General features: G+C 49.1%; 1 protein-coding gene across 3 annotated transcripts in view; it reads right to left on the reverse strand.

Moving 5' to 3' along the window:
• Window positions 1-8,822, reverse strand: part of DAZAP1 (DAZ associated protein 1) — a 38,880-nt gene extending 30,058 nt beyond the window's left edge. The window contains exon 1 of one of the 3 annotated variants that reach the window (XM_044455835.1): window positions 8,543-8,822. In XM_044455835.1, the coding sequence (XP_044311770.1) occupies window positions 8,543-8,574 (32 nt within the window). In that variant the 5' untranslated portion in view covers window positions 8,575-8,822. The remainder of the gene's footprint in view (window positions 1-8,542) is intronic. The other 2 variants (XM_044455836.1, XM_044455837.1) reach the window with 2 other exon arrangements.
• Window positions 8,823-12,183: the final 3,361 nt, after the last annotated feature.

Genomic DNA, 12,183 nt, shown 5'->3' on the forward strand with positions numbered 1-12,183 from the left:
AAAAAACAGCTAAAACTGCTGAGGCTATGAACGACAGGCCAATTTATGGTGGCATTAGGCTGTTTTCCCCAACTTGCTGATTTCCAGGTGTTTTCAACCTCAACTTCATCTTGTCAGTCCATGCCAGAGTGGTCAATGGCCAGGGATGTTGGGAATTATAATCCAACCTGGAGGGTACCTGACAGGGGAAGGCTGGCATCAGTGACTTGAACTGTGACCTCACTAAGGGTGCCATATATCCGGCCACCCACGCCACCTAGTAACTTCTAGCACCCGGAAATCTGAAGCATTTGTTCAGCTAGGCATAAGTCTGACACCTAACAGGCATCAGGCCTGCTCTTTGGAAATTATGCTTCACTATATGAACCACCACTCCAGTTCTGCTCATGAGCAGGCCACATGCTTGGAGTTGCAACTTCTGCTTAGATGGACAGCTGCAGCACAATCGCATCAGGAGCTAGAAAGCTCCCAAGACTCCATGTGCCTCCCGAGAAGTGACAGAGATGGGGCACATCTTCTACTGTACTGAAAGAAAATGAGTTACAACAAAGAGGCTGTTTTTGCTGCAACAGTCATACCAACAGCCAGCCCATTCATTGCACGGGACTCCCAATAACACGCATGTAAATACAGCGAGTTAATCTTGTCTGATAATGTACCATGGCAAAGCTTCGCACTTGAGATGTTTTCACCACAGTCTGATAACATTCCAAAGGAAAATATACAGTCAGAATGCTTTCAACACGTTTTCTGAAAAGCGTCCTGTATAACTTCAGCAGAACTTTGCTTCCTTTCTTCTCTATACAAACATCCGTCTCAGGCCCTCTAAAAAAGGAAGGGCCTGGAATTTCTATTTTACTTTCAGTAAGCTGATCATTTCCCAAGATGCCAAGTGTACCCCACCTATCGCAGACCATGGTCAGGAAAGCGAACAACACATTAACCTCCCCTTAACTTAGCAACTGAAGTGCTTATTAGCCAAAATAAACAACAAGGCCTGTGTCAAAGATACGAAGAGAGGGGTTGGTCTCTTGTCGTATGTCTGAAGGCCCCCGCTGCAGCACTGGCGGCACAGACTGGCAGCGGCAGCTCTGCAGGGTTTCAGGCAGGTGTTTCCCCAGCCCTGCTTGGGGATGTGAGGATTGAGGCTGGGACCGTCTGAGCACAATGCAGGGCCTCTACCACTGAGCTGTGTTTGGGAGCAGGAAGAGAGGGGGAAGAGATAATGCGTTACCCAAGTTCTCTAGCATGGGTAGACATTTTACAGTTCAGTTCTTCCTTAGGCTTCTCTTTGTTCAAAAGAACAGAGCCAGGTTCAGTTCAGCTTGGAGTTGTTCCAGATACTGTTTTGCAGGATCAACCCAGTGACCACAATAATTGCACCACAGTAGAGCAGCCAGAGTTACTAGCAATTAACGGTGCCGTTCAATGCAGGTTTAGACAGAAAAAAGGTCTACAACCCCAGGCATGCCAGTGTCTCAGGTGCTTTTTCTGTCTAAGCTTGCATAACACTGCTCCTCAAGAGATTCAGTCCAGGACTGGAGACAGCCAGATTCAAATCTACACTCAGCAAGGATGACCTACAGCCAGTCAATCCTTTTCAGGATCAAAGATGGGAGCTGGTGGAAGAACCAGGCATGTCACTCCAAATGCCCCAGAGAAAGGGCAGGATAAAGAGGTAATAAATAAAAATAAGTCACTTCTGGATTACATCAAACTTAGACAAAGGCAAGACACATGTGGCAAGCAATGCTAGGCCACCAAGAACGTAAGATCAGAATATATTTGCTCTTCTATTTATAAAGAGGAAACATTCATTTTTGAAGTCAGGAGTGCTTTTGAGTTCAAAGCAGTATAATGCTGTAGAATATCTGGTAAGTTTTTTTTTTAAAGAAAAAAAAAACCCTACGGGACTCATTCGTTGAGACACAGTGATGTAACACGGAGTTGTTTTGTCAGGAAACAGGATCCTCCAGGCTGGCCGTAAATACCTTAAGCCCATTTAAGAAGCCTAATTCCTATTAACACTTACTGATTTCCACCTGTACCCAGTCAGGCTTTCTCCTCAGCTTTCAACCACACAAATAGCTCAAATGCAAAGTAGCTATTCCAAAGCACAGGAGTAAGAAAAGTAAGGGAAGTAGTCCTTTTGCCTGGGTTTTAAGCACCCCCACCACGCACAGCACAACTGGAAGGCCTCATGGCAGGGCATAACAACTCTGACAACATGTTCAAATACTTCAGGCTTTTAAAAACAATTCTTTAAAACCATGAATTGCAACATGACCAGTAAAATGGATACCAAACTGAGAGGCCAAAACACTTTCACATACCTTTTCTGGGCCAGAAGGAGATGAAAACACACATACAGAACATGCTGCCCAGCTGCCAAACAAGCGATTAGAAAATCCCTAAACACAAAGACACGAAAGCCCCACAGGTGGAGGAGCCAGGTGTACAGGAGATGCTGAAAGGGAATGCAAAGCAACACACACACACACACCTAGTTGTGTATTTGCTTCCCTGGGGAAGCAAAACGCCTTCAATACTGCACAAACCTGGCACCATATAAGATAGATAAAGCCAAACACAGGGACATAAGAAGTCACCTAATTCCAGGGCGGATTATGGGATTGGGATGACAGGGCCGGTCCTTCTCCTCAGCTACTGTCTGCTGCCTTCAGTCCCACAGAGACAGTGCTAAAAACAGTGGAGGCAGTGGAGAAAGAGGGCAGCGTGGTAATCTGGAGGAAGCTAATGCCAAGCCTGTTTCTTCTCAGCATCAGCAAAGCACCCTTTTTGAATGGGAGAACTTGGCCCAGTCCAAGAACAATCCCACATGGAGCTAAAAACAAATCTTTAAATAGCTAGTCTCTCATGAAAAAACCCTGGTGCTACCCCTAGGAGGCAAATGGTTATTTTTTTCTTCTTCAGTCTGAAATCCAGTGGAGGGAATGACATGGGTCAACACAGGCTAGAAATGAGAGCCCACGAAACAAAGCAGAACCCCCTCCAGGCTCCTTCAGGTTCCTCAATTCTGTGACTGGCAAAACTGAAGTGTGACATAAAAGCTGTTTCCTTTTCCTGAACTTTTCGTTCAAAGCGGTTTTCGGTGCGAGCAGCATGAGCACCGCCCCGTCACTTCAGTTCTCTCAAATCACGTGCAGTGCCCATCAGCGCCACACAGAAAGCACAAAGTGTTCTTAAAGTGGAGGCTTCTTTGGGTACAGTAATATTAAGTGATGTTGGTCCACTGTTACCAAGGCAGGACTCTTGTGTCCATCTCATCACAAGCCTGGGCCAAAGCAGGCCCAAGCAGTTGTCTAGGCCTCAGCAACACTTAAGAAGCACTTTGTCCTTTGCTAATGAAAAGTGGGGAAGGGAAGGGACAACCTGCACGTCCTTCAACATATTCTATTCAGACCCATCTTTCCTTCTTATTTAAGGGGTCAAGGTAGCTAACAAAACAATGCATCTTAAAAATCCACTAACATGACCTCAAAACTCAACAAAACACTTTTCCTAGACATGCATCTCCCTCCAAGAAGGAAGGGCCAGAAAGATTCAGACAAGAAAGCTGGGGACGGCAAGCATGAGACAGAGACACTGCACGCGCCCGCTAAAAAGTGCTGTTCATGGTATTTGCTTGCTTGGATGCAACCGTATCTAATATATCATGCAGCAGTTTTGACTGCAGGGACTTTCTCTTCTCAGTGGCCATTTCAGTCCGATAGCTTCAATCTAAATTACTTCTGGCCACCTTGACAAATTTTCAGACAAAAAAGGCAGGGTTTTTCAAGGTCAAGCAGAGCAGCTGTATGTAAATAAGGTGCTGCTATTTATACACAGCTCTCTATAGATCACCACTAGCTAAGACAGTTTTGGCCTTTGGCTTCATGATAGATGGATTCTGGTACACTGAGCAAATCAGAATTAACCAACACTGCTGCTGGAGGAGGAGATGAGCGTGTTTTTTTTAAATGGGGTCCCCGAAAGAAGCAAACTATATTGTACTGAACAGCTCAAAGAAACACCATCCACCATTATGGAGCCTCTGCCTTCTGCTAGCTTTATTTGACACTCCTCTACAAATTGATGATATGTTGTTTTGAACACAGTTCTTCTTAATGCTAAAAAATAATGGAGCAGCAAAGAACTGGGTTGCAAAGTAACATGAAGTGACCTATATTATACACACAGCATGCCAATATCACTGAATTCCCTTGGAATATTTTGAGGAAATGCTTTAAATGGCCTTGGAAAACTTTTGCCACATCAGTTATCAATCTACACACACTTATTGGAGCTTGGTAGAACTTGCTTCTGAGTAAGCAGGCACAGGAAGTGGCTGGACAAAATGTAGCCACACTTCCCGAGATCTTGGATATCTCAGCAAATAACCAGGGTAAGAAAAACCCTTCTGCCCCTGGACACAGGCCCTTCACACCAGTCTTTGCACAAGCTGGCTAGCCATCAGGGAGCCTTTCATTGACTACAGTTTCCCAATTAATCTAAAAAAGGGAACTATGGTTAATGGCTGAGGAACAAGTCAATGTATTAACCACCACCTCAGGCTGTTTTATCAACTCTGGTTTTTAATCAGTTTCTTGGTTAGAACAAAAGAGGAAACCCTTTTTTTTAGATTTTAAAATCCAACTAAATACAAAATGTACATTGATATTATAGTTTAACAGTGATTTTTTTTGGGGGGGAAAGGGGAGTATGGGACTTTATTATGCCTCTTAAATTTCTATTGTTCACTATTCTGGAATCTGTCTAGATGTGCAGCAAACAGATGACTTCCTGGTTTCTTTGCCAGCTTGGCAAATGAGTTGTGTTTGCGGACAAGAAGCTGAGGATGTGATCATCCAAATGTAGCCAAGGCAACAGAGTGAGGAAAAGCAGGTGCTTAACAACTCTATTTGCCATGAAAGGTTTCGTAAAAGTCTTGAGAACTGCCAGCACACTTGCAGGAAGTACTAAGTATTATGAGGCATGTGTATGAGAAGCACAAATGAAGCTGTCCAAAGCAAAACTGCAAGTCTGACCACCTGAACCAGGAGTTCTGCACCTTTAATAATGAGAGTTTTGTACCAGATAGCAGCAGCACCCAACACAAGTTTTATTGCCAGAGAAAGGGCATTCCTGGACATCTAATGGAGGATTAAAAAATCTAGATTAAATCCATACACTCCTACAATGGGATTCACAGCTTATTCATACATGCACAGATCCCAATTTGTGACCCTTAAACAAGAATTTAATGTGCACAGAAAAGGTGGGCTCTTTAAAAAAGGAAATAAGGACTCCAATGGTTCCCAGACTACACAGAAGAAATTCTTCTTACTAAATAAACCAGGCATTCTTATAGTCACAAGTCACATTCTCCATTCAGGTTGTCTACTTGACATTTGTCACAGGTTGTCACATTTCATGCTCGCTCTGCTTGCATGTCCCACTCTTGGAACAGACTTACTGGCACAAAAATGTTATGGTCAAACTGTAAGGTAGTTGTTCCATCTTAAACTTAAAAGCAGAACATACTGAAGCAATCTAAATACTACAGATTTCTATGGTGATGGGTTTTTAATCATATGTCTCCTATTTCAACATAGCCAAGTTTCATGCTACCTATGCCTACTTCAATGCAAACTGCAGTCTAGCAAGCATTTTTTCAGCTCTTTTCCTATATACTGCAGGCATCCTGCTCAACATTTGAAACATGGTGACTAAGAAGGACATATACAAAGAGACGCAACCAGTGTTCTATTTTAAGGTTATAGATTAAATGCATGAAATCCTTTGGAAGGCTTTACAAACGTAATTTTCCACCCCCCCCCCAACTCCCCCAGTTAAGCAATTCCCAGGGTGGAAATGGATCTGTGGAAATCTGCCCAGGAACAAGAAACACAAAAGCATGTTGGGCACCCGCTCTGTATGTAACATGACAAGCAGCAGAGTCAAATGAAGAGGCACACAAAACCTTCCTCCAACTCTCCATCCCTCCCGCACAAGCTGCCTCAGCCCCACTGCTCCGCAGGAACAGTGTGGGGAGCACCGATGAGTCACCTATGTTCTGTCCAGCACAGGCTTTCATCCTCCTCCAACTGCAGGAGGAAACGAAACTTAACACTTAACACTTGCAGCGGCAAAGGTCCCAGTGAAGAAGAGATCATGCAGGGCCACCACAGTCAGGAAAGGGGCAAGTGGGGAAGTGAAGCAACCAATCCCTCCTCTGCCACACCTTAAAATGTGCAGAGGAATGTCGGAGAATAACTGGAGCCCTCCAAAATAAACACAAAACAAGGGGGATGTGGGAAAGCTGCAAACGGACAATCAGCTAGGATGACCTTGGGCCTCTGCTGCAGCAGGCAGGCACAACTTGCCACCTGCCCTCGACTTGCCACATTTGCAGTTAAGTACTCAAAGCAGGCTGGTGGAAATCCCACCCCCTCTCCCGACAACTGGTTCAGAGTGCTATCTATTTCAAAAGTGGTACTGGAGTTACACTGTCGCTGCACAGAACCCCCAAAATGATCAAGAGAGTCATGCAAGAACCCTTGGAGAATGTTTCCTAAAAAAGGCCTTCATCACCAGACCAAGGTATGTGTAAGCAAGACATCCCTGTGGGTATCATATTCCCGCCCCTTGCAAGGGAGTAGCAGTACCTGGGCCCAGGTGCAGAACAAGCCAAACTCCTCAACCGCATGAAGCACCATTAGGCTGAATCACTTGGACACCACCAGGCCAGTGCATCCCCGAAGCCCAGTCCCTCTGGGAAGGGTTTCACAGCCTGCCTTGCTACTGCTAGACAACTGCCTCTGACACCCACTCCCGATGCAGCCACCCTCTCCCAATATGCATCTGAACTTCATGCCACTTTCCTTCTCCATGGGGATCTCCTTTACACAGGGGCCAGTGCACCAAATGCTGGGCCAGCAGCATGCGTCTGGGGGTCCATCGTCCACATCCAGGAGGAGGATGCCGCTGAACATCACCTGCCAGCACTGCCAGCCACAGCTGGCTTGTGGTCTCACACCCTCCTGAGGGGCCTCCCATTGCCTGGCTACTGTGCAAAGCAGGGCTCCAGGTTAAATGGTCCGCTCGCACTTCGCCACCAGGCGTAACTGGGAAGATCTTCATTCGTGATGCCGTCTTGATTTTCCACCCACCCCTAGCTAAAATCTAACCACCCAGCAAAGAAAATAGGAGGCAGAATTTTCTCGCACTTCCATGCCACCTTTCCCTGGCTCTCTTACTTACTCAGTGTAGCTTTCCTGTTGAGAATTTATGATGAAAGGGAATGGACTAGAGCACAAAGAGGGAGCAGGCAGAAGGACAGAGGATGCTTTCCTCTGGAGGTTCTCACACCACCCATGTGACCCTCCACCTGCTTTGCAGCCCTGCCCCACCTTGCCCCCCCCCAGCAACATGTTGCCTCCCACTGGCTAGGACCATCTGGCTGCACTCTGTGCCTGGGTCAGAAAGAATGACGATGAAACAGAGCGCTCCTCCTGGGCTAGACTAGGGGGTGTCTTCTATTCTGCCCTGCCAACCCTGCCTTGGAGCATAGAGGAGGAAGAGAGGGGCTCTTTCACTGGAGAATCTTTCAGGCTCCCTGCCCCCCATATACTATAGGAACAAGTTTTATTACAAGCAAAATGCATTGACTCATCTTTGCCTTGTGGCACAGGCAGGCCCAGAGAGAGAAGATGCATGTCTTTCCTGGAGATACTCCATGTGTGTGAGCGGAGACTTACTATTTCCTTGCCTTTTCCCTTCCTTTAAAGAGGGCATTTTGAGAAAGCCAGCAAAAGGGAATCGTTCAGATCGTTTATTGTAGATTTGCTTACTCATTTCCATGTGGCCCACAGCCCCAAACAGAATCCTCGGTCCTGTCCTATTTTGCCCTGAAGGGAAAAGGGCCATGTGTAGGGGCTTGTCTTGAGGAAGTGGGCACTGAGGGCCAACTTCTGTCCCTCTCTCCAGAAGTAATGGAGAGACAGTGCGGTTCAGTGGTTAAAGCTCTGGAGTCTTGTCCCTGCTCACCCACAAAGCGCACTGAGTGACTACAGCCTATCACACAGGACTGTTGTGATCACAAAATGGAAAGGGAAAACGGTGTGAACTGCTTCACCTCCCTTGCAGGAAAAAGGATAATCTTATCTACGTTCCCCGTAGGGGGCAAGGGTGGTCCTCTCGCCTCATGTCCAGAGAGAAGCGCGCGCGCACACAAAGAGCGCGTGTCCTTCTTGGGAGACCCTCCCTCAGCGTTCCCCTCCCCAAAACACGCCCCTCCCTCAACGAGGCCCCCCACGCCCGTCCTCCCCGGCTTTCCACCAAGCGGAGGGACCCAGTCCCGGGACCCGCCCCCTCGTCCTCCTCAGACCCCGAAGGGGGGCGTGCAGAGAGGTCCGTTTCCTCACCGGGGGGGGGGGGGCTGTTGAGGAAATAAAGGCGCCCCACGTGACCCGCCCGCCCCTTCCCACGCACGTGACACCCCTTCCCGTCGGCTCCTCCGCAGGCGCGCGGCCCCCCTCACCCAATCTCGTCGGCGCCCCCGACGCTGTTCATGGCGACGGCAGGGATGCGGGGGTCGGAAGGCCCGGGCTGGGCCCGCTCGGATGCCCCCGCGCGGCTCTCCTTCCGCCTCTTCCTCCTTCGACCGCGGGGGCTCCCTGGGGAGAGGCTGAGGGGAGGGGCGGCGGCGGCCGGCTCTGGCCCGCTGCCCGCCTCGCGTCTCCCTCCTCCGCTCCGCCGCCGCGTCCCTCGAGCCCGGCCGCCGCCGCCGCCTGCTTCTCCTCACACAAGAGGGCCCCGGCGACAGGCAGGCAGGCAGGCAGGCAGGCAGCGGGGGGCGGAGCGCGCAAGCGCGTGCGCAGCACCTCGCCCCTTCTGGATTCCCCGCTCGCCGTGCGCCGCCAACGGCTGCTCCGGACGCGGCCGGTCACTGCGCGTGCGCAACGGGCGCGCGAGGCCGTTTGCCTGCCGCCCTCTCCTTCGCGCCGACTTCTGCGCCCCACCAGCTAGAGCGGGGGCTGTTTCTGACTACGGGGTTTCCGGGAGGGTGAGACGGAAGAATGCACGCGGCGCCACCGGCAGTTAATTTCAATAATAATGAAGCGTGCGTAATGACGCACGCCAGACGGCCTCCGGCCGAGGAGCCGAAAGGCGTGCTGGGAGATGTAGTGTTTTCGGGCAAAGACGGGGCGAGGAAAGCGTCGTTTCGGAGGCGGGAAAGTTTCGATGGCTCCAAGGGGAGCGAGGGAGCCGCAGTGCGCATGCCGGCTGGGAGCGACTTGGCCGCAAGGCTTCGTGGGATTTGTAGTCCATTTGCCCTGCATGGTTGAATTGACAGGAAACGGCTTAATATGATTTCCCCGCTCCCTATTTTCTATTAGAATGTTATGTTTCGTTAAGGGAAAGGCTTCCTAAAATCTAAATTTTAAAGGCTTTTAAAAATTGGTGTGGTTAAGGTGGGCACTCTGTACATGCTCAGGAATTCTTCTATTCTTAATTCACGCATTCCCATGGATTTCAAAACAAGTTTCTGGGACAGAGTCCTGAAGCCTTCGTGCCTTTGAGGCTCTGCAGACTTCCTTGGGAGTAAGGTCTGTGACACCAAGCAGGTCTTCACGGTAAACTTTTTAATGTATTTGTTACGCTAAGTTACACATTTTAAGAAGGGAATCTGTTTGTTCATTGCACAGGCTCCCCTGAGACAAAAAAACTGCAGCAGTGTTACCAAACTCAAGCCAGTCAACAGCTAGGGCAAACCCAGGTGGACCCCAGACCCAAGTCAAAAGGAGCCCAAGACGAGACTTAGAGCCAAATCCAGCTTTATTCTAGTGCACTATAGAATAAAGGGAGATAAAAGGGAGCATTCAGCCCAAAGCAGGGTCTCAAAAGCTGCACCCCAGTACATGCGTTTTATACCCTAGGTAACCAATTAGGTCACCTAATACACATCTAATACATCGATACATCAATGTATGCACCCCCTCCCATGCTGTAGAAAAAGTTCTTTCTTCCCATGTCTATTTCTTATCTGCCTGAGATTCACACAGGCTTGCCATGTTCTTACTCCCTGCACATTTGCAACTTTCATGGCGGCTACAACCAGTTTCCACTGTCCCTTTGATTACTGTATTGGAGGTCAGGCGAGCTTGTTAGCTGTGGGTTACACAAAGTTCATTTTGTTCTTATCCCCCCTCCCTTCTGGGACAGTATAACTGTGGTGTTTTTACTATGTGGCCTCCCTCTGGCCAACTACTTTTGGGGCCTTTCTCTGGCCAATTACTCTTGGGGTGTTTTGGGGTGCTGCAATTGGCAACCGTTTCCCCCCTTCAAAGGAATCTTCTTATTAAAAGGCAGATTCCTCTTGATTAGGGAGGGAGGTTACTAAGCCTTTGCAGCTTTGCCTGGAAGGTGCAGACTGCTGGGGCAGGTGAGGGCCATTTGAACAGAGAAACGTGGAAGCAGAGAAGCGGAATGAGTCCGACCCCTGGCCCCCCTCATGACACGCCTACCAGGTGCAAGTCTGAGGAATATTAGAATGAATAATTGTTGACAAACACGGTCAGCAACAGCTAGCAAAATAAGGAGGAAAAGCACAAAATATAAAGTTTCAAGGTTTTGTAGCCAGTCTCCGTTGGAGAACAAAAACAACAATCCTCCCAATCCACTTTTACCAGAATGAAATTTAAAGCAGGTTGTAAAGCACTGAGCTTTTGAATGAGATGCTTTAAACAAACAGTTTTGTCTCCCACAAGTGTTGCAGACCCTGGCCTGGCTTGCCAGCAATGCAGCGTCCTGCAACTTTGTATGGCAAGTTGCTGAAGCTGAGCTAACTTGGTTGTATGTCTGAAATGGCACCCGCTGTTTCGCTAGAAACACAGAGAATGCAGAGGCTTGCACGCTAATGTCATGGTGATCTGAGAAACCCCCAGTTGGCGGAAGGCTGGCACAGAGAAGGGAACAGGCTACCCCGCTTTGGCAGTGTCTTCCACCAATGCCGGAACTACCTCTCCGCAGTCTGGGCACGCGCCCCGGGGAATTCTGCAGTAATTCGGAGGCTGGGGGCAATGTATCCAATGCCTCATCCTTCTGTAGGGAAAGCCATGAAAGCCCTCTGGCTATTCACCCAGTGGGTCCCAGGGTGGTTTCTGTTTGGCAGGCAAACCCGTGTTGTGAAACTGAGTCCAGAGATCCCCTGCAGAGGGTTTCTCCTGTGGAGTGTTGTATTTGCCAGTTATTTCCAGTGTGGGCCGCTGAGCTAGGCATATTTGCTGCCTTCCATCTTTTGGCAGCGCCAAGTTCTCTTGCACCCACAGTGGGCATCCCAGGCTGTACCAGTTGGCACTTACCCGCCCCATTTGTGAGAATAATGCACAGCAGGCAGCCTCCACACGCGGGTGCCCATCCAGCTGCAGGCCAGGCCTTTCCAGCTTAGCAGACAAAGCCACATGCTAGCCACCGCACCAAACTCTCCCACACACACACACACACACGGGGGGGGGGGGGGGCTATTCCAGCCTGTGCCCATTGGCTGTTGCTCTTTGGGTGCTGTAGAGATGCTGCCAGTCCACCAGACCAGGCCACCGTGCCTCAGTGGTCCTTGCCTGTGGTGGTTTTTCCCAGGGACCTGTGCAATCCTTTCCAAGCCAAATGTGACTTCTTCCTTTTTACTCTCCTTTGGCTGATCTGGGGTGGCAGTGCCCGCCCTTCTGCAATCTGCATGTCGGTGTTACCTGGTCTTTGGTCAAGATCTAGGCACGTGACATCTGCAGGTGTAAGAAATCCATGCTGGGTTCCCACCAGTGCTGCTGAAGCCGAAGCATTCTGTTGCACACTGAGCCAGTCCCCTCAGACTGAAAAGGTCAGGAACAGGGCATTCCACTCTTTTCTTTCCACAAGGACGTCTGGTGTAGGAGGGAGTAACAAAATTAACAGAAGTACACAGAGACAGCCAGAGTAGCAACTCCGAGAAACTCCCCCTCTTCCCTTCAGCATTATTATCTAGGCTACTTAGCGATAGCAAATGCAGGTCTCTTTGTTTTCAGTCTTCAAGCCAGACCAATCCTGGTCCCCAATAGGCTGCATTTGCATTTCTTCGGGGCTCTTCTCCCTTGCCCCCTCCAGTTGTGGGCCTTGGCTGACCCTGATGCCAGCTTTTTATAGTCC

The sequence above is a fragment of the Varanus komodoensis genome, unplaced genomic scaffold, assembly GCF_004798865.1.
Source record: "Varanus komodoensis strain SLA01 unplaced genomic scaffold, ASM479886v1 scaffold80, whole genome shotgun sequence".
Classification (NCBI taxonomy): domain Eukaryota; kingdom Metazoa; phylum Chordata; class Lepidosauria; order Squamata; family Varanidae; genus Varanus; species Varanus komodoensis.